The sequence below is a fragment of the Pimephales promelas genome, chromosome 1 (genome assembly GCF_988280905.1).
Source record: "Pimephales promelas chromosome 1, fPimPro1.hap1.1, whole genome shotgun sequence".
Classification (NCBI taxonomy): Eukaryota; Metazoa; Chordata; class Actinopteri; order Cypriniformes; family Leuciscidae; genus Pimephales; species Pimephales promelas.
Window position 1 is genome coordinate 46150843 of NC_142769.1, and position 23417 is coordinate 46174259.

The 23417-nt window shown below is 36.9% G+C and overlaps 1 protein-coding gene across 2 annotated transcripts in view; it reads right to left on the reverse strand.

The window, feature by feature from the left end:
• Positions 1-388: 388 nt before the first annotated feature.
• Positions 389-23417, reverse strand: part of kirrel1a (kirre like nephrin family adhesion molecule 1a) — a 68241-nt gene continuing 45212 nt past the window's right edge. The window contains exons 8-15 of one of the 2 annotated variants that reach the window (XM_089130349.1): positions 21103-21230; positions 20645-20771; positions 20281-20381; positions 17853-18069; positions 8711-8818; positions 7547-7674; positions 6050-6163; positions 389-4577 (exon numbers count right to left, since the gene is read on the reverse strand). In XM_089130349.1, coding sequence (XP_088986475.1) covers positions 3957-4577; positions 6050-6163; positions 7547-7674; positions 8711-8818; positions 17853-18069; positions 20281-20381; positions 20645-20771; positions 21103-21230 — 1544 coding nt within the window. In that variant the 3' untranslated portion in view covers positions 389-3956. The remainder of the gene's footprint in view (positions 4578-6049; positions 6164-7546; positions 7675-8710; positions 8819-17852; positions 18070-20280; positions 20382-20644; positions 20772-21102; positions 21231-23417) is intronic. The other variant, XM_089130354.1, reaches the window with a different exon arrangement.

Here is a 23417-nt window from a genome sequence, read left to right on the forward strand (position 1 = left end):
GTTTACATAATATATGTGGGTGCACTGTGTATAATTATTTTGTATATATATATATATATATATATATATACACATGCTTGTATATTTAAGAAAAAATATGATTTATATATAAAATATTTATATATAATATAAATTATACATAAATCTATATACAGTATATACATGAAAATATTTCTTAAATATATACAAGCATGTGTGTATATATATATATATATATATATATAATAATTATACAGTGCACCCACATATACAGTATATATTATGTAAACACAAACTTTTATTTTGATGCGATTAATCACGATTAATTTGACTAGCCCTAAAACTAATGTTAGAAATAACATTCCCAAACACAGTAAATTGATATATAAACCACACATTCAATGCTTCATTGATTCTTAGAAAAACAGTGCTTTTATTTCTGATATACTGTGAAAAAATAATTACGTAACATTTTTAAAAAATATTGGAAAAAATCAAAGGGAAATAAAAAAAAAAAAATCAATAACTTTTGTTGTACATCTGTCAAACATTTTTCAGCTACCAAGAACAGTACAGTAAGGTCAACGTTTATTTTCTAAGACACAATTATACAGGATACACTCCTACCAGCAGAAGAAAAGTATTGGAGCAGGAACGTGAGAGAAGTAAATGAACGGACTACATAAAGGTTTTCATATACTCAATCGCACTCGCACAAAAACACGCATACCTTCATCTGCACACACTCCTCTGGCCTAAAGCCGCTTTATAAAGTGAGGGAATATAAAAGTCATGTTTTCCTAAGGCCACTCTTTATTTTTATTCACTCCTTCATATATTCCTTCTTTCTCGTCTTCATGGAGCTTCAAGTTCTTAGATGGGGCGGGGAATGCAAATACTGTCCAGCGGGTCACATGATGTCCCACAAGATTTCCCCATAAAGGATGTTTCCGGATGGGATCTTCCCGAACACTCTTGAAATCGTACTGGCTCCAACCAATCGTTGGCTCTGTACCGCACCGAGTCCGAAAGTACCATCGCATTTAAAAACGTAACAATGCTGCATTTAAAGAGTGCATCACATTTGGATCGATGTCAAATAATACTAGAAGTCGGAATTACACATAGGAAGTATTTACAGGGTTCGTTTGAAACGTGGACGAAGACGAAAACTAGTATCTCACTTGTCTTAGGGATTGTCTTCATCCTCATCCCTCATTGCTTTGACGACGGCATCCTTCAAAACCCGTTGAAGACGGTTCATACCCATAGACCATCTCTGACTGGTCCCCGTAAGGTAGCTTTTCGAAATTGGCGGAAAAATACTTCAAGTTTGTCGTCTGTGTTTGGCACAAATATTAGGTGTGTGTCAGTCTGTGTGAATGAGCGAGTGAAAGACTCTCCGATCGATCTCAAACTTGCGTGAGACGTTGCCACTCCAGACCTCGGACCTTAAATTAGCTCCAATTTGATCTTCGTTATCTTTAAGACGAATGTGATAGCAGCCTGATCTCAGATCAGTGAGGGTGAGATTGGATACCTAAGGCTGGATCAGTTTAAGACCTTCTCTGCTGTTCCCAACCCTCAAAACAAAAAAGAGAGAGAGAAAAAAAGCGACCGAATAAATTCGCAAACAACGATAAACAAACAAATCTGCATATTTTCTTGTTCGTTGAGGTGAATATCACCCAAATAAAGACTGATACTCTAACGTTGAACCTTTGGTCCAGAATCACTTACAGAAATATGACATTAAAAAAAGAAGATTTTCGGTAATATTCAAAACATAGAGAGAAAACGCTCTATCCTAGTGTGCAAATGAGAGATTACATATCGATTATGAGGGTAATCTAAGCTAGAATACTGGAATGCAGTGCAAACAATGACCCCACAACAAAAGCACCATGGAAAAGAGTGGGGCATTCCTGTATATGAATATGTATATAGTTTTATATATATTCCATGGTTCTGAACTATTTTTACGATAGTCAACTAAATGGCCATGTCTGAAAACGGTTGAATGGCTTCCTCGACTGGTCTCCGTCGCGTTGAACTTTAAAGGGTAATGTGTTTTTATTGCAAATGCTCAAAAGTGCTTTTTAAATGGAGATGCACTGGCGCGAGTGGGTCGATCCACAAGAAGGCTACTAACCTGTTTATCGAGGTAGCTCAGCAAGCTGGATAGCCAGGTCGATGCTGACTTACACAAAAAAAAAAAAAAACATGTTGCTTTGGTGATCAAGAGTATTGTATGAGTATCATGTGCTCTTTTTCTCTTTTGTCAAACGCAGACTTTCATTAACGAATAAATGGAAAAATGATTGGATATTACAGTGCGGCCTAAAAATTTATAATTTTTAATTTTATAATTTTTGAGTCAAAGGTTCTACACATCTCTCACCCATTATGGGTCAGATTTACTAAACAGGGCAAATTAGCGTGAGAGCGCAATCCCAAAACTGCACCAATGGGAGTGGAAAGCCGGATCATTTCCATAATGACCAACACAATCTGTCAAGAGCAGTGCAAATTAGCATTTGGAATTAAGACATGCTTTTTTGGGCAGTAAATAATGGTGCAAATACTAGCGCAAACCTTAGTAAATCACCTTGCGTGATTCATTTAAATACTCTGTAAATAAGGGAAACAGAGTTGCTTTAATTCGATTGAAACTTTTTTGATTCTAACAACCCCCTGCCCTAATTATCCCTAGCAGGGAAAGGCCTTATGATTTTTCGTTAGTAGGATCTTCAAAGAAAAAAAAAAAAAAAGAAAGACGTTGGCGGGGTTCCTTAAAATAACAATTATCTTATTTTAATGCTTAAATTTTTAGTCATCTTGAGGCCTCTTGCTTTAATGGCTTTAAATATGGTTAACGCATTATTACCATATTTAAATCAATTATCCAAGAGCATCTTGGCCTTTAAAAGGATAGTTCACTTTGAAATTAAGTTTCATCCAAGATGTAGGTGTCTTTTTTTCTGCAGTAGTTTCAATTTTGATATTTTTTAGGTCAAACCGTTCTTGTCTGTCAGTCATATAAAGGAGGTCTATGGTCACCACCTCAAAGAGCGTGCACAGAGAAGTCCAAAAAAGTTTGTATTCTCACACAAACCGCTCGTTTCGTGTCTTAGGCCATCAATGTGTACTTACATTTACGAGTCATTAAATCATGTTTAATTTGGACTTCTCTGTGCATGCTCTTTGAGGTGGACCCCATATACCTCCATTATATGACTGACAGAACGGTTTGACCTAAAAAAATCAAAATTGAAAATACTGCAGAATCAAAGACACCTACATCTTGGATTGCCCTTGAGGTAAGCTAAAACATTACATAAATTAATTTCAAAGTGAACTATCCCTTTAATGGAAGAAAGAAAATAGTAGTTCACATGATCAAAACGGACTTACATTTAACTAGTGACCTGGAAATAGTGTAGAACCTTAAAAATGTACGCTTCGTTGAGCTTTCCCTGTTTTTTTTTATGTATTGTGTCATTTAAATCCTGAAACTTTCCATATATGTTCAAACTAAAAAAAAAAAATATCGGTGGTATCGGACTTTTAGACCTTACTGTACATTGTGCAGTTTGGCATTAAACACCATTTTAAACTAGACTAAGCTTAAGGAGAGAAGCTGAAGAAGCCATTGAAGAGAATTCATACATGTATCTCATATGACCATCTCTGTGAGAGAGAGAGACTAGAAGCCTATAAGAGGCACCCTTCATTTCTCAGGAAAAGAAATCAGAATTTATCGATTAGATAATTTCGAAACAACAGTCTTTCTTGATTGTGACTTTCGCTTTCAGCTCCTGCAGCTGAGAAACAAACGCTTCATCCCGTTCTCTTTCCTCGGCCTGTGTTTACTTCGCTCGTCCACCCTGCCATGTTAATCTGTGGTTCATTCATTATCTCCGTCCTGTGTAACTGTGTAAGTGTGTGTGGTGTTACGTACACGGGATGCTTCTCTCTTACACATGTGTCTGCATCCTCTGTGTGTGTCGGTGGGAATAGTCGGAATGCTGGGAGGTGTATGAGAACCGTGTGGAACTGCCATATTTCCCAAGTCCAGTTTCTGGGGTCCCGGTACCGCCTCCTGCGCCGACGCTCGGCCCGACCCCGTACATCTCATAAGCCGGCCCGCCTTCCAACGGGGCGAGGCTGGGCGGAGCGAAACCCATCCGAAATGCCGGATAGTGCGACGGGTAGCCGTAATTCTCATATCCGAGCTGTGCGGTCGAGTCCAAGAGGCTGCATTCAGAAGGGAAGTCGCTAGTCTGTGGGCCAGAACTGGGCGGAGGCTGCTGGGACTGCCCCGCGCGGGTGAACGTGTTGAATTGGGCATAGCTGTTGTGTGAGAGTCTGGAGGGAGGTCGAGGGTCGTAGCAGCCCGCTCGTGACCCCGGAGCCAAACTGCTCGGTGTTCCCGGACCTGCCGTGGCTCCTGGAGCTCCTGAGCTACTGCTAACGACGGACGCAGCGCCCCCTGGCTGGCCCGAGGTGCGATAGTCTGAGTAGTGCATGGATCGGGAGGCGGGACGTCCCTCATCGTGGGTGGAAGCTCGCACGTTGTAGTAGCCGTTTGTTGGGTCCTGTAAAAAAAGATAACACCTTCAGTGAAATTTGTTCAAAACTAAAATCGCGGTGTGTCGGAAAGTTCAAATAATTTTATTAAGGCGTTAAATTAAAAGCGATAAAATTGCTTTATATTCATCAAACACTCCTGGAAACAAATGTATCACTTTTCCACAAAAAAATTATTATTAACTGCTTTCAATATTGATAATAATAAAAATCTTCATGTTAGAATGATTCCTAAAGGATCATGTGACACTGAAGACTGGAGTAATGGTTTAATTTCACAATATTACTATGGTGAGCATAAGAGATTCTTCCAGACCCCACTGTAGAAACGAAATCTATAAGAACCACAGTCTTGGTTCTGGAAATATTTTTCCCATGAGTTTAGAAAAGAGAACTGAAGCCATGAACTGAACCGAACCAAACAAAACAACCAAGTGACTAACATTACAAGCGTTTTAAAACAAAAAAAAGTAACCAGCGGGGAAAAAACAATGTTACACAAATTTCTTGAACATAACAAAATAAATGTAATTTTATGGTAAAATAAACTACAAATTTTATGAAGCACTGCAAACGTCAAAACATAATCAGATGACACTTTGCACTACATTATAAAACGGTTAACTATATATTATTAATTAAAAACTATAAATTTTAGCAATAAAATATCTTAGGAATTTTTTAAAGATTATAGGGAAGTTCTTCATCAGGAATTCAACAAATCAGCATGTTTTATTAAAAAATATAGTTAGAATTACACTTATGGCTTCTAAACTAGCATTTAAAAAAAAAAAAAAAAAGCTGAAAAGTTTGTCCGATGTGTTTTGGATAGGGCTGTGCAAAAATTAATTGCGATTAATCGCATCCAAAATAAAAGTCTGTGTTTACATAATATATTTGTGTGTGCTGTATATAATTATTTTGTATATATAAATACACACACATGCATATATATATATATTTAAGAAAATGTGTTATTCATATATAAAATATATATATAGTATAGATTATGTATTTATAAATATATACAGAATTTAAGTGCAAATAATTCTTAAATATATACGTGCATGCATAGGTATTTATATATACATCACACACAAATATATTATGTAAACACAGACTTTTATTTTGGATGCGATTAATCGCAATTAACTTTTGCACAGCCCTAGTTTTGGAATGTGGGACTTTTATTTTGACGGAGCACTAACCACTGAACAGGTCTCTTGTTTAATAGAACTATTAAAACAAAGAAAGTAAACGGTATATGAAAAAAAGTGTTACGCCATTTTCTATAATCAAAAAATAAATATCGATAGTTTATACGGAGTTGCTAATTTCTCTACGGAGAAATGAATGGGATTTTTAGCGTGTGGAACCTGCCTGACGAGGTCTATAGAAGCTGCATGTTTTTGTTAAAGCGCAGTACAGGTCATATATCACTTGTGTTAGTGTGTGAAGCATCGGAAGTGTGTCTGTTCACCTTGAGCTCATAGTCCTGGCGCGTGTCCAGCGTGTCACTGCGTAACTCCTGTTTGAGGTCAATGTCATCCTTAAAAGGCTGGGAGGAGGGAGAGAGGGTCACAGAAGGTAAAAACTAAACCATAAACGACAAGAGAGCAACCAAGAGGGGGAGAGAGATGCAACGTAAGAGGGGAGGAAAACCAACAGGAGATGAGAAGAGGAAAAGAGAGGAAGGATATAAAGGAAGAGAGGGAGGTTGAGAGAGAACAAGGATTAATTTGAGCTTCGGAAATGTTATTTAAGAGGAAATACATTGGAGGAAGTAAGGTTGATTAATACTTAATTTTTGTGAAATGTTAAAGTGTGTATTTCAGCATTATGGAAAAAGACACATTGAATCAAGATACATTTTTACTTAATATTACCATAGTACTATGAATAATTAATAGTATAATAATTATCCTTCCTAAATCTTGTCAGAATGATAAATTATAATATATTGTGAGCAACTGAACCGGTCATGAGTTTTAACTTACAACATTATTTAAAGGCATAGTTCACTTTGAAATTAATTTTTGCCATGTTTTAGCTTACCTCAAGGGCATCCAAGATGTAGGTGTCTTTGTTTCAGCAGTATTTTCAATTTTGATATGTGTAGGTCAAACCGTTCTTGTCTGTCAGTCATATAATGGAAGTCTATGGTCACCACCTCAAAGAGCATGCACAGAGAAGTCCAAATTAAACATGATTTAATGACTCGTAAATGTAAGTACACATTGATGGCCTAAGACACGAAACGAGCAGTTTGTGTGAGAAAATGAACAGTATTTATATCCCTTTTACTTCTTGTAACCACAGCCACGTCCAAGTGATATGAAGGCACGGGTGCTTCGGTCTGTGATTACAAGAGGTAAAAACGATATAAATACTGTTCGTTTTCTCACAAACCGCTCGTTTCACATTTGCGAGTCAATAAATCATGTTTAATTTGGACTTCTCTGTGCATGCTCTTTGAGGTGGTGACCATAGACCTCCATTATATGACTGACAGACAAGAACGGTTTGACCTAAAAATATCAAAATTGAAACTACTCCAAAAACAAAGACACCTACATGTTGGATGCCCTTGAGGTAAGATAAAACATACCAAAACTTAATTTCAAAGTGAACTATCCCTTTAATGCCATACAGGGCAGTCCAAATCATTCTAGTTATAAACTAATAAAACTCTCATTAGTAGACGGTTAGGTTGAGTTACATGTTCAGTAGAATGCCTGTTATGGGATCATCAACATAAAGTGTTAGCAGCAGATATTAAGCAGAAAACTATACTAATACTCTGACTGCTAGTTGACATGTAGTTGCAAAATCACTAGTATTATGTCTAAAGTGACCTAACAAAAAAAGTTTGTTTTCAGGATCACTTTAAATAATGAAACTGTTATACTTCACAATCTCAAAGTCCCTCTACATCCTCCAGTTATTGCTGTGGTGTTGTGTAGTCAGAAGTACTCACAGAGTACATGGCCTTAACCATGCGTGTCGCAGTGGAGACGCTACCCGAGTCTTCCTCCAGGCTGTGGGTCTCTTTGTTTATGGTCTCTACCTTGATATCTGGCTTGCCGAGCGTGACCCCTCGACGACCTGGAAAGTAAACATCTCGGTAAACCTCGGATTTATTGCTGCTACGAGCATGCTTTTTGACATCTTTGTGGCCATTATTTATGTTCTGAAATATGGCTGATTGGCCTTGGGGTTTTTCAAGTATTTAAAGGCACTTTTGCTTCTACATTCTCAAAGATAAATTACATGTTGCTGTTTAAAAGACTAGCCGTTTCAGATTATTGTTGGATTCGATTTATTTTTACACAGCTCACTAGACAGGGGTGCGACTAGTACTAGTAAAGAAATCAACTAGCTAGTCACGACTGTTTCACAAAGCCTGTCTCACTTATTTTTGCTAAAGATAAGGATTTATTAAGTCCACATGTCACTCAAACAAGAAACTATGCTAATTACATGGTCCAGATCTGTTGTTCCAACCACACAATTTTATGATGCTGTTTGCGAATGTTGAACTATGCTGATAAAGACTTGACTGAACTTGCGACACTAATTATGCTTTCGGGAAACGCACCCCTGGTTGACAAATCATTATAAAAAGTCTTTAATAATAGAATTAAATAATTCACAGTACTGATGAAGGGAAAAATTAAATTGATCAAAAGTGACTGTGAAAACAATTACACACTATTTAAAATAATTGAATGCCATTTTAGTTATGAAAAACAGTAATTTTCAATTGTAATAATATTTCACATAAATTCAATACTAATAATTATCACATATTATTATTATTATTATTATTATTATGTAATAATTCAATAATAATAATTATTACATATTATAATATAATAATATAATATTACATGTAATGTATGTAATAATAATAATTTTTACATATGTAATAATTCAATAATAATAATTATTACATATTATTATTATGTAATAATATTTCAAATAAATTCAACCTTGGTGAGCACTTGTAAACACTGATAAACATTAAAAAAAAATCTGATCTCAAACTTTTGAACTGTAATGTATAAATAAATAATTTTATTAATACCCAATTATGATAAAAGGTGTAAGAGAACTCTTTTCATGGGCTTTGATAACTTACTTCCTTTACGTTGCCGGTACAAAAACAGCACTAACGCTAGTAAACACAGGAGAAGCAGAATCGAACAGCCGACGGTGCCGCCCGCAATGATCCCGACTGGAACTATCTCTGTGCCAAAGGGAAAAAAAACAAAACAAAGAAAAAAATAAGCACCACTATGTGTTTTAAAATTGATGGTCTTTTTGCTTTTAATCATCAGGACATAAAAGGACAGAAGGAAAGAGGGAATGGTTTTGTAATATGACGCAGATCAGACCATTGCGTCACAGGTTCAGTGTGTCATGGATGCTGCACCATCTCTAAAATATACAGTAACTGTACTTACAAACTGTATATGAAGAGTTCAGATGCAAAAGCCTCTAAGTGCCATTTGAATTTTTCTTCTAAAATGATCATTTTTATCAAGCTTGTATATTTAAGTTCAGTAATTTCACTTAAATGGCAATGAAGATTACCTATTAATTGTCATTTAAGTGAAATTACTGAACTTAAATATACAAGCTTGATAAAAATGGTCATTTTAGAAGAAAATTTCAAATGGCATTTAGAGGCTTTTGCATCTGAACTCTTCATATTGAGCAGAGAGAACTCTTAACCTGACTTGACGTAATCTGAAGTAAATTTAGGAGAGTCCATTCAAGATATTTATTATTGAAGACTGTCTTCTTTTACTTCAGTAGAGTAGTCGACTGTACTCTGAGGATGACGCAGCAGCACAGTGAACTGTACAAATCATGACTCATTTGTAGACTAAACTGTATATTGAAGGGGTGGTCAAAATCCCTTGCCTCTTCAGTATATATTTCATAATATCATTTTGAATGATTATGTATTTCTTTTATAAAATCAATAATTAAGTATGTTTATTGTTACTTAATCATTTATTGACATAAATGTATTCTTTGTGCTTTTGCTTGTGAAATAATATTCTTAAATGCATGCTGATGTACATGCACAAGTCACCAGCTTCTTTTAGGTGCACAAGGCCATTTGTCTCTTTCTCTGGTCTCAGGAGAAAGGTTTATGGATCATAAAGGCGTCGTGAACACATGTCCAACACATATGATACTTCTCTGTACAGATGGTCAAGCTATATTGAGCATTGCTTTATTGAACTTTAACTGTTATATTAAACTGTATTCTTTCTATTATATTTGCTTTCTGAGAAGCAAATGTTATCTGTTTTTCTCCCAAACGAGCGAATGTTTTACCATTATGTTTTGGTACACTTAACTGATAATAAGCCGCTCAGACTCTCTTCAGCCTTGATGGGAGCTCCTATTTGCTAGTGTCCTATGTGAATGCAGTAACAGTGAAAATAATAGGGAAATAGGGATTTGGTTTATGTTTGAGTGTTAAAACATAAACGGGTCTTTGAAGCCAACAGTTTAAGGCACTATTTCTTTGTTGAAGTCTTACTCCAGTTAGACTAAAGTTTAGTGCTAGTCTTCTTGGTTGCAGGTTAAGGAACCACTGCCATTATTGGAGATTGAATGAGTTGTTGTTCTGGACACACTGGCGCCAGCAACCCAAATCTGTGACCTGGAAGGTCATGACGTGCCTCATCGATGGAGATATGTTTCGTCTATCTGTATATGTGTGGAAAATTACTGTGTTTATCTATATCGTAGCCAATGAGAATCATTCAACGTGTAAGCAATGACGTAGCTTAGACCTTGAAAATGGTATAACTGCTGTGATCTTTGTAACTGTAAGGGGGCGGCCTACGAACTCCTGAGGGAGTCTTGAAGCTGACTTCTGCTGATGAAATGGCAAACTATGTTCAGTAAAACTTTCTTTAATTTTTATAATTCCGACTCCGGGTCTTCATTCTTCATATCTGGTTCTGGGTCCTTTAACTGTTAACCCCTAACAGTTTGGTGGAGGATGCGGGCAATTATTCTCGGTGACACCCCTGGCAAATCAACAAACAAGGTAGTAAGCTTTTGTTAATTGTTAGGGCTGTCTGACTGGAAGAGATTTTGAAGGAGGTCGGGAGAGTCTTCACTCAGATGAAGCGAGTGAAGAAGTTAATTATACTAAAGTTTAAAGTATAAAATGAAGTCGCTGATAGCATTGTTTAAGGTTTAAAGTTAACAAGAGCAGACAGCGCAAGTGAAGCGTGCTTTGTGGGGGCCCCACTGGGCCTGGGCATTGTTGGTGTAGCAACACCCCAGCAAAGTACGTCCCTGGAATGGGTTTAAGTTCCAGGGCACCGCGAACCTACTCTATCTCTTCCATCTCAGATAGGGGTACCCCGAATTTAGTGGATCAGGCAGTTAGGGATACTAACAAAAACAGGGTTGTTTGCCAGGGATGCATCAGGAACGATTCCGGGGAAAAATAAATAAAAATTTGGGACCCAAATTGGCGTGGACCAGTATATGTAACTGTGATTTTGCAGTATACTTTGCAGTTTCATCACGCAGAAGCCAAGCTGAGTTGTTCAAAGATTGCTGCCTCCATTTCTGCAATAACTTCAGGTGAGTATGAACTATGATTAAGATATGGCAGAAAAATTGGATAACTTAATCAGTAATTTGAACAGTCCTAAAACAAATAGTGCGACAGAAGAGAGCAAATGCTGTAAACAGCTGTGCTCTGAAGCCCTCACTTTGAAGAAATTTGCAGAAATTATTAAGTAAATGGTAGTCAGGGTTTTGAGTCTGATTGGAAATTTAAACGACAACTTGACTGGTTATAAAGAAACTGAAAGATGAAAATGTTTAGCCTCATATTGCTAATGATCATTACAAAAAGCAAGTAGAATAAATTCTGGGGCGGGAATAATTTCCCTAGGCAAGTGATTAAAGTTAAACTGAAACTTTGTGAAAACAACTTAGAAATAGTTTGAGCATTTCGATGCAGCTTCTGAAAATTAATGTTCTGTCAATAATAATGATGAAGATTATGATTGGGCTATTGTGATTAAATCCACCACTGGTGGACTGTAAAATAATACAGAGAACTGCTTATCAGTGGCTCTGTGTGCATTCCTGAATGGGTCACACACTGCTTCAAGAGTGTGCAATAAGTTGGAGCAGATAGAGAGTGTTTTAATTGTGGTCAGCAGGATTATTTAACACGTAACTGTAAATGCCCACAGAGAAGGTGTTTTAAATGTGACAGACAACACATTTCTGGTATTAATGTGGGTTTGGAAGTAGATCCGTGTTTAAATGACAACATTAACATTTTTTGTCTTAGAAATAAGAAATAAAAACAAGGTCAAAAGATTGAAGTTTTAAAGTGAATCCTTTTGAAGAAAAGATCTATAATAGTAATTTTTATAAGTGAAATAATGAAATACAGTTTGATGTAAAATGAATGACTGCAACAAATGTAAGTTGCAAAATATATCAAAGTAACTAAAAGGATGATTGTGTTTTAATTAAACATTTTAAAAAGGTTTTAGATGATATAGAGAGACTAATCGCACAGATGATTTACAATAACTGCAAAAGTATCACAAGCAGAGAGTGCTTGCCTCGTCAAAGTTAGTGTGAATCCTAATTGGAGATTGATAAACTCCAAGAGAAAACTTAAGTCAAATATTAAGCAATGGTTGAGAACTTGACGATTAAAATTGAGATTGAGAAATGAGAAACGTTATTGAGAACTAGAATAATTATTTTTATTTAAGAACAAATAAGCAGAAGCAGTACTTTATTAGCAGTTGTTGAATGTTGATTAAACAAACAACTTGAGAAGTTGACCATGAAAGAACTAGAAGCTGATGTTTAGCTTTCAAAAAGATAAGTTTGTTTTGGGCTGTAATGTAACAGTTTGCTTATCTGAATCTGGTGTGTACTGTGGCTGCAAAACTGCCAGTGCAACAGAGACTCAATCTGAGAGGAAATTAGTAATGCCTTAATTCCCTGATGTGGGCAAAAGACAAATGTAAATAATGTTTATTTGAAACCGTATGTAATTTCTGGCAAAGATGCCTTAAGCTGGAATAGAATATAAAGTTTGATGTTAGAAGTTTATGAGCATGCAGTACCAGTACTGAATCCCTCACAGTCTCTCTCTCATTCAATGTCAGCTAAAGATGTTATCTGAGCCTGTGTCATTAGTGATAATAAGCTATTTGTATTAAAACACAGTGTTTCAGTTGAAGATCATAGACACAGAGATGTTAAGAGAAATCATTGCCATTCAGAGGCAATTTGTATTTTAAATGTTTTAAAAGCAAAACTGAAGGACTTTCAAGAAGTCATTAAAATAATAATAGACGAAACTAGATAGATCTTTGACTAGGTTGTTTGTGAACCAATAACTTATTTGTCTGAAAATCTTAGTCCCCACCATGAAACGGGGGCGGGGCTGATGGCTCCGCCTACAGATGAAGTACACTGAATGTACGGTTGTGATCTAAATCCACTGAGTAGCTAGTTGCTGCTTTTAAGATGGTTAATGGATTTAAGTGATTGAATACTGTTGTTATTAACCTGTCTCCCTGTGTTACAACTATTAGGCAATCCGAATGGCCCTGGTGACTCTTGAATATTTTTCCTAAGCTCCAGAAACAACAGATTTTGTTGAAGAAAACGGTTTTGAGAAAATGGCGGTTACCATGTGTGCACGAGTGGTCATCTCGATGACGGGTAAGACCTTCTTTGGCCAAATAGGAGGCAACCTAAGGCAGGGGGATCACGCAGACACTGGGCATCTCATGATGGAGGTGTTTATGTGAGGTTGGGTATGAGAGTGGACGGGTGTCTGCGAGGCCAACAGCATCCTGTATCGTTAGGGGGGATGGAGCTGTGAGGAGTCACGGCAGTCTGCCCCAGGAACGCAAGTCCCTCTATCCCACTCACCAGAAACCGCATTCACTGCATGGCTTGTTTCTCATTGTGACAAGCTCTATGTATGCCAGGGGACCACACCCTGATGGAGATTATAGATAAGAGCTAACAGGAAGTGGGCTTTCGGGGTTCAGTCAGGGCCATGAAGTGATTCCCATTTGTTGTTGTGGAGACAGTAACAAAACCTTTGGATGTCGGTTGCCTTATGGGCAAGGAAAATTATAGTGTTGATTTAGAACTAATATGTCTAACATAGTTTTGACTCCTGAAGGTCGTTAGACATGGTGGTGACTAAAGATGAAGACAGCTTTTGTAGATTTAAGAAAAGTCTGGATAACAAAGGTGAATGGTCAAAGGATATTGTAATGAGTTTAAATGTTGTCTAAGTTACAGTCTTAGGAGGCTGTTAAAAAGATTATTTTGTTATAGTGAGAGAGACTTGAGTGGAGGAAGGGATGGAAACTGTGTCCGTCTTTCTGTTTTGGCCTGCTAAAGGAAGCTTAAACAAAATAATGTTAATGAACCGAAACAACCCAGCTGACCGTCTAAAAGTAAATGAATAATAAGCAGGCATGCTTTGAAACTGGTTTAGAGACCATAAACAATTAAATAAAAGCTACAAGAAAAAAATCTTGATTACTAAACTGTAAAAAAATATTGTTGGTTTAACTTAAAAAAGTAAGTAACCTGGGTTGCCTTAAAATTTTAAGTTGATTGAACTGGAAAAAGTGAGTTAATACAATGAAGGAGATTAATTTAATCATCAGAAACTCAAAATAATAAGTTATCTCAACTAAATAAATTATTATGAAGTTGATTTGACAAAAGAAAATATGTGGTGATAACAAATCTTGAAAATATATATATTTTTTTTTTACAGTGTATGAATGTGTGTATTGTTTTGGTGACGGCACTTTATGTTTTATATGTGTTAGTTTGGGGGCTATTATTTCCTGATTTTGAGGATATTGTGTCATTAACCTCTGGAATGAGTGTTTTATCATTACAGATGGGTTAAGTGGAATGACAAACTTTTTAAAAAAAGTTGACATTTCTGAGTCAATCTGATGAAAAGACAATACCGAACATGGGACGAGCTTTAATTGGAGTGGTTTTCCAGCTCTGTCTGCTATTGGTAATTATAAATACTTTTGTCATTTATGATATTGTTCTGAATTACTCTCTGGATTAGTATGTTAAATAAACTGGAATTGTAAAGTTGAAGATTGCCGTCCATTATGGGGTAAAAACTGTTCTCTAAATTCAACTGAGGGTCTACATTTAAATAGACGACTATATGGGATCTTAATGATAAACGTAAATAAAAGAAATTATAGACTTGACGGCAGAGAGACAAAGTGACACATTGGCTGAGTCACTATCCAAATTATCCAGAGTGAGCTCCCTCATTTTTTTTTTATGAAAGGCCGGTGGGCGAACAAAGGAGGAGTGAATATAACTTCTTAAAAAGTTTTTATTTCTCAAACCATTGAATAGATGTTTGACATTAGATGTCTAAGAAAACTACAATTTAGTTAATAAAGGTTAAATGAGAAAGCAGCTTTATGGCTGTCTTAGAGGTTGGGATCTGAGTAAGATAATATTTTCGTTTCTGTAAAACTGTAAAGATAAGTGGGACTGAGACGATACTGATAATATTTTTAGACTTCTATTTTTCTAATATTCTTTAGACTAACCATTTGATAGACAAATATTGTGAAAAGCAGTTATAAGGAAAAATAAAGTTGAAATTAATGATAAGAAACCAAGGGTATTGAAGAATTAATAAAATAATTTCCCCAACGAGGGAACTCGTGTCACTAGGCTGACAGCGGTGAGAGACTTGTTGGAAGAGGGAAGTGAAAAAACAAAAATGTTGTTTTGTGAGATATGTTTGTGTGGATTGTAAGCAAACAATTATACTGGTTAGATGAGGCAGAGAAAAGGAAGGAAAGGATGCAGAAGGAACTGGCATGGTAAATAGGTAAAGATGGAAGAAATGTAGGTTAAATTAAGTTTAAATGGTATGAAATGTTTCAGAATAAAAATAAGGCATTGTATGATTAACAGGGTTTAACGTGATATAAAGATAAGGAATGGACAAAAGCTTTATTAAGCAGAATGGGGAAAATTCTATATTTTAGTGGTAAAATAATAATTAAACTGATGATGTGGATTTGTTTTATTTTATTACTATTTTTGAAACAATAATAATAAAACAGGTGTAAGATGTTATACAATTAAACTGATACATGCTTTGTGACCGTAAACTGATTGATAATTTCAGTAAAGACTTAAAAGTGCTTGAATCGATTATCAGTAATCTTATTAATATTTTATTTTTTGTTGTTATATTTTTGTTAGACAACCATTGTGTTTTGAACCTAAAGGGTCTATAAAGGGGGTAGTGAAAATAATGGATTAACTATCCAACATTGTTTATGATAAAAGGATTTGAAAATTATGGTTTTAAATAAATAAATAAATAATAGTGCTTCTATTCTGGTATTCATGATTATAGACAATGTCCTTATTTAGGATCCGAGTAGTGACTGCGGGTCTAGCCTATGCTAGGAATACAGCAACGGTGCTTGTTTAGCCCGGCTTCCAGAGGATAAATCTGTACTTGTTTCGTAATCAGTTATTTGTTTTATAAAAATGTTAACCTGACTGATAAACTGAGGAAGAATGACATTGATGTCCTGTTGTGAGTGGAAGGTGGGAGAGCCTCTTAATGGGGACTGGAATTTTTAGTATCCAGCATGTCCGTGACGAGGTGAAGAGACAAGTGTGACCCGTCAGGGGAGCATGCGTCACCACTCCCCCTTCCGTAGTGACCTCACTGGTTAGACCAGACGTGGCGGTATTGGACCCCACATTGGTCTAAAACGGGGGACTGAAGGGGTGGTCAAAATCCCTTGCCTCTTCAGTATATATTTCATAATATCATTTTGAATGATTATGTATTTCTTTTATAAAATCAATAATTAAGTATGTTTATTGTTACTTAATCATTTATTGACATAAATGTATTCTTTGTGCTTTTGCTTGTGAAATAATATTCTTAAATGCATGCTGATGTACATGCACAAGTCACCAGCTTCTTTTAGGTGCACAAGGCCATTTGTCTCTTTCTCTGGTCTCAGGAGAAAGGTTTATGGATCATAAAGGCGTCGTGAACACATGTCCAACACATATGATACTTCTCTGTACAGATGGTCAAGCTATATTGAGCATTGCTTTATTGAACTTTAATTGTTATATTAAACTGTATTCTTTCTATTATATTTGCTTTCTGAGAAGCAAATGTTATCTGTTTTTCTCCCAAACGAGCGAATGTTTTACCATTATGTTTTGGTACACTTAACTGATAATAAGCCGCTCAGACTCTCTTCAGCCTTGATGGGAGCTCCTATTTGCTAGTGTCCTATGTGAATGCAGTAACAGTGAAAATAATAGGGAAATAGGGATTTGGTTTATGTTTGAGTGTTAAAACATAAACGGGTCTTTGAAGCCAACAGTTTAAGGCACTATTTCTTTGTTGAAGTCTTACTCCAGTTAGACTAAAGTTTAGTGCTAGTCTTCTTGGTTGCAGGTTAAGGAACCACTGCCATTATTGGAGATTGAATGAGTTGTTGTTCTGGACACACTGGCGCCAGCAACCCAAATCTGTGACCTGGAAGGTCATGACGTGCCTCATCGATGGAGATATGTTTCGTCTATCTGTATATGTGTGGAAAATTACTGTGTTTATCTATATCGTAGCCAATGAGAATCATTCAACGTGTAAGCAATGACGTAGCTTAGACCTTGAAAATGGTATAACTGCTGTGATCTTTGTAACTGTAAGGGGGCGGCCTACGAACTCCTGAGGGAGTCTTGAAGCTGACTTCTGCTGATGAAATGGCAAACTATGTTCAGTAAAACTTTCTTTAATTTTTATAATTCCGACTCCGGGTCTTCATTCTTCATATCTGGTTCTGGGTCCTTTAACTGTTAACCCCTAACAATATACACACACACAGTGCTGGGTATACATACGTAAGCAATAGGTTAAAAGATCAAACTATGAATTAGTGGGAAATAATAAATTATGAATAATTGACAGCCATTTTTTAAATAATCATGTGATCAATAAAAATTGAACTAGTCTTATTTTCAGTATTTTAAAATGCAATATACTGGTAATCTAATTACAAATAAATACATTTAGGAATCTGATAAAGTAATCCAGATTAAATATAATCAGTCACTACCCAGCGCTTTATATACAGTATATAGTCTCCCTTATTTAGCAGCCTCATATATGTTCAAAAGCAGGCACGTCTCCTCACCGGTCTCCTCCAGTGTGATGATCATGGTCCCCGGACCGAATGAATTCCACGCAGTGCAGTTGTACGTCGACTGGAAGTCTGACTCCATGACGTTGTTGATGGTGAGGGTAGACAGCACCGCGCCGCCCTGCGAGCTCAGTTTGCTCTGTTCTACCGTGTATCGTTCTGATAGGGTCCCCTTCTCCTTTTCCCACACGTTCTCCTTCCATGCCCACACCTGGGGAAAACACACAGAGATCACTCACATGCATCTGCAAGACTAAAAAATGTGCAGGTTCAAATATATAAATATAACGATATATATATTTTTTTTTTTTTCGCAACCGCTCGAGAGATCACTTCCGGGGCTTTCCGGCGCTTGCGCAGACCGAATCGCCCGTGCCTTCAGATCACTTGGACGTGACTGTGATTACAAGAGGTAAAAACGATATAAATACTGTTCGTTTTCTCACACAAACCGCTCGTTTCGTGTCTTAGGCCATCAATGTGTACTTTCATTTACGAGTCATTAAATCATGTTTAATTTGGACTTCTCTGTGCATGCTCTTTGAGTTGGTGACCATAGACCTCCATTATATGACTGACAGACAAGATTTTGACCTAAAAATATCAAAATTGAAAATACTGTGGAAACAAAGACACCTACATCTTGGATGCCCTTGAAGTAAGCTAAAACATATAAAAAATTAATTTCAAAGTGAACTATCCCTTTAAATATTTGAGCTTGATTTTAGTAAAATTATAATAAAATGACTCATGCAAGTGTCTGGCTATATATAAAGCCACAATATCAACTATGACAATGAGGTGATTAATTACTTTAAAAATACGTCGTTGTTTTTTTTTTTTTGCTTGAAAAGTAGCATTTTGGGGACAACGACAATAATAATTGTTATGAGGTATTTAATTACTTTAAAAATACGTTGTTGTTTTTTCCATTTCTTGAGAGGTAGCATTTTTGGGGACAACGATGGTGATAATTATTATTTTGACCCACAAAATGTCAGTAAAATGGTCACCTGTCTTCTTCCTAAGTTCCAGATGAAAATACAAAACTACATAAAAATATAGCCCTAATGTGAACATTAAAAATGATTAAAAATGTAGCCCTAAAAATATAGCCCTAATGTGAACATTAAAAATGAAAGTAACATAATATCACCGCCATCTGCAGTGTTCCTCCAAGAAGCAAGTGGACCAAAAATAATGCATAATCTGTACCTTTCAAACAGGAGTGAAAAAAGAAATCCTTTATAAATATTTAGGATTTAAAAAGCATATTCAAGTGAATAAAATGTACCTGAACTGTATCTGCTTCGCATTGCCCGCATGAACACATTTCACACCGGCAATGGGATAAATGGCCTTTCTGTGCTGAAACAGGGGCCTGGATAATGGTGAGAAAGCACCAGTTCTCCTTTCAAAACCACTAAAACCGTTGTATTATTCATGCTGAGCTGTGAGAATATTTAAAAATGCATTCCTCCACATGCTCATGGTAAGCTTCCATTTACCTCACAAACCAAGACATGTGAAAAAGCTTCAGCATTAAAAGGAACGACCGCTCTGCCCATATTTCATATTTCATAAATATCATCCTGGAGAGACATCGGGGTCTGAGCTGAGAGTCATTTTAAATTAGAATCACTTGTAGTTTCAGAGAAAGGATGCGTTTGAAAGCCACATATACTGAACTACAGCAGAGAGTTTTACCTTGGGATCAGGTCTAGTTTGAGTTAGTTTTGACCTAAGAACTGTTTAAAAAAACTCAAATATAATAAATTCAGTCTTAGGTGTCTAAAGTGAAAATTTTAAACCAGATTTCCCACAGAATTGATAAACATAGACAAAAGCAGGTATTTCTAGGTTACGGTCACTTTAAGACCTAATGAATGGATCCAATATAAAGATACAGGTCAGATTCTTTTTCAACTGTTTAAGTTCAACTTATTCATTAATTCAACTGAATAAGACCCTTATTCATCGTCTGGTGTCGTTTAAAGCCCTTTGAAGCTGCACTGAAACTCTCATTTGGACCTTGAACCGTTTGGTTCCCATTGAAGTCCATTATATGGAATGTTTTTATCAAAAACCTTAATTTCTTTTTGACTGAAAAAAGAAAGATGTGGACATCTTGGATGACATGGGGGTGAGTAAATTATCAGCAAAAGTTATTTTTTAAAGTGAACTACTCCTTTAAGACACAACCGACATTTTGACATTGACATTTTGTGTGTATGTGTTTATTGTTTAAAAAACACGTGCAAATCATAAACTTTTATTCTATGATGTTAAACGTAGCTATTAATCACACCGTGCGGCCTGGTCGGATTAACCACTAGTGCAGTGAAATATCAGAAATATCAATCTTTTCGAAAACTTTTTGTACATTTCTCTGGAAAATAGCATAGATGTGAATGTGACTTACAATCTTGTCAGGGGGAGGGGTGCTGGCAATATAACACTTGACTTCCCCTCTCTCCCCTCGAACTGCATACTGGACCGGTTCACTGGAGATGATGGGTGGACCTGCACAAAACAAAATACATAAATAACAGAAATCATACTACCAGACTGCTCCTATTAAAGTGCCCCTATTATGCTATTTTAAAGTTGTGGAGTCTCCTACAATAGTTTAATTTTCTCATAATATACATTTGCACATCTTCACATTTTCAATGATTCTCAAACGACTCATAAGATCCATAATAGGGGTCCTTTAAAAGCTGCCTGGTTTTTAAAACAGATTCATTATTTCTGTTGGTCCAATAAGATAAAAGAACTGTACTGACCGTTGACAGTGAGTGTGACCTCTGTCTCGCCAACTCCGATCCTAGGCACGATGGCCTTACACACATACTGACCAGCATCTGCCTGACTTACTGACTTCAGATAGAGCTGGTTATTATTACTCAAAACCTGTGTGTTAGGGGGAGACAAAGAGAGAGAGAGAGAGAGAGAGAGGACCAAAAAAAACTGTAAAGCCATTTCAATGTAGACATTATCTAAAAAGAAACAAATGGAGCAAAGGATTGCATCTTCAACATCAAAACACAGTTGGAAGGTAAATACGGAAGAGAGCCAGGAAAAGCGGGACACACATGGAGAACACTCACTGATGAGAGATAAAGTCAGAGGAAAATGGCATAGTCTGACAGAAAGTACACTTTAGAGAAAAAAAAAAGAAAGAAGAAACTGCACAAGCAACAGAAAGGAGGTTTGATGAACAGATTTACGAGCAGATGCTCACCATGCTTGAACCCTTTTTTGTCCAGGTTAGTGTGAGCGGAGGATTTCCAGCCCACTTGCAATTTAAAGTGACGTCCGAGTCTAAGTCCACCGTTACGGGTTTAGGCTCTACAACCAGGATAGGACCAACTGCGTGAAACAGAGGTTAATAACAGATCAGTGTTTTTGCTTTTAAACAGAAAAATCAACAGGAAATGTTTACTAGACAGACAGACAGACAGACAGACAGACAGACAGACAGACAGACAGACAGATAGATAGATAGATAGATAGATAGATAAATGGAAAGAGAGAGAGATGATAGATAGATAGATAGATAGATAGATAGATAAATGGAAAGAGAGAGAGATGATAGATAGATAGACAAACAGACAGACAGATACATGTAAATAGAAAGAAAGAAAGAAAGAAAGAAAGACAGAGACAGACAGATAGATAGATAGATAGATAGATAGATAGATAGATAGATAGATAGATAGATAGATAGATAGATAGATAGATAGATAGATAGATAGATAGATCAGAGGAGAGAGGAGCAGCCACTGATCAGCCACTCTAAAGATGAGCTCCTGAAAAATTATAAAAGAATGAACCAAAGAATGAGACAGAGAGTGAGATAACGACAACAAACAAGAAAAAACAACAGATGAACAACTTGGACTCGGGTAAAGACTATTTTTTTTCCTATAAAATACATTTTAATACAAGAAAGAAGACTTGAACCTGTGGGTTAGCATCCAGCCTCTGAGTCTCCACTCTAACAGCTAACTGGAGTTTTCCCTCCAAAACCTGAAAGGCTTTCTTAAAGGAACTACAGCTGAAAAACTTCTGATATTCAGTTACTAAACAGAGAGATTAGCTTCATCTGGCAAAAATCTTAAACAAAAACTGTACATTTTAATCTATTAGAGTAAAATCTCTCATTATTACAAGCTAAAAGCTAAGTTAGCTGCAGTCTTGGCTCAGTGCCCAGCCCGATCACCATGGCAACCCTGGCGCAGACAGAGTGCACGGGGGAGGTGCTTTACCCGGAGAAGTGCAGAAGTGTACAGGCCAGAAAAAAACACAAAGAGAAAACTCTCAGAGACAACCCTGATCTTCTGTATGCGGACTACATTCAACTTAATGGGAGAAGAATCAAGAACAACCTCATCTTCTACACCACTTTGATAACTGCATGGAAATCAGCCATCTGTGAGGAATTCAAGAACATTTTTAAAGAAGGAATTGGTCGAGGTGGAAGATTAACTATATGCAAAGATGAAATGCTTGACACAGACAACCCAATACTCACCATAACCTATTATACTAAAGGCACCTTCCTTCTGCAAGGCAATGAGGCAAGCCTGAACTCATTCGAGGAGATCTTCCCCCGGCTAAAGGCCAGAGTAGAGGAAGAGAGAGACGAACCTCATGCAAACAGCACAGACTCTGAGGAGGAAGGCCCAGTGATTCTTTCACCTGCACCATCAGACCGGCGACTGAGAGACAGTTTAGCTCTACTGGAACTGGACTTCGCTGAATTCAGGGAACACACTCAAGTCAAACTTTCAGACACATGCAACACAAACAGTTCCATCCAAGCGCTCAAAGATGAGCTCAGACAGCTAAAGAAAGACACCAACTCCACCATCACTGAACTCAACAGAGCTCTCAGGGAACTGCAAGGAGAAAACCAAACTCTCCGCGTACAGATGCGCAAGCTAGAGGAGGACAACGAGAGAAAAGAAGAGAGCTTCTCCAGACAGCTGCAAGTAATGAGAGAGCAGTTACAGAAAAACACAGAAGACAACACACGTCACTACAGTACAGCTCCTACTACAGACTAGGGGTGGCACGGTACATGAAAAAACACCCGAACCGTTCGGTTCGCTTGTCTCGGTTCGGAGCGTGTGTGCGTCTCACGGTTCGACGCATGCGCAATGTAGCCCGTATGTCACGTTTGTTTTCTTTTCGCACGACATAAGCTTGTTCAACTTGGACCGGCGCTGCACAGAGCGACCGGTGAATAACATCAAACTAGAGCGGGAACGACGGCTCCGTCACTCACTTTCGCGGTATTTGATGTCATTACCGATCGCTCTGTATGCCGGTTCAAGTTAGTAAACAATCCAGTAAAAGTGGAGTATGGAGCGCTGCAGGTAACGGCACGCGGAGAAATGGCAAGTGGGAGAGATGAGGGAGTTGGAGGAAGCGCGAGCGTCCTATAAGTCTATGGTATAAGTCTGGTGTGTGGGAACATTTTGGATTTCATGTTATGATATTTTAATATAACGCTACAGTGGCACTTTATGTTTAAATAAGAGCTCCAGTCAT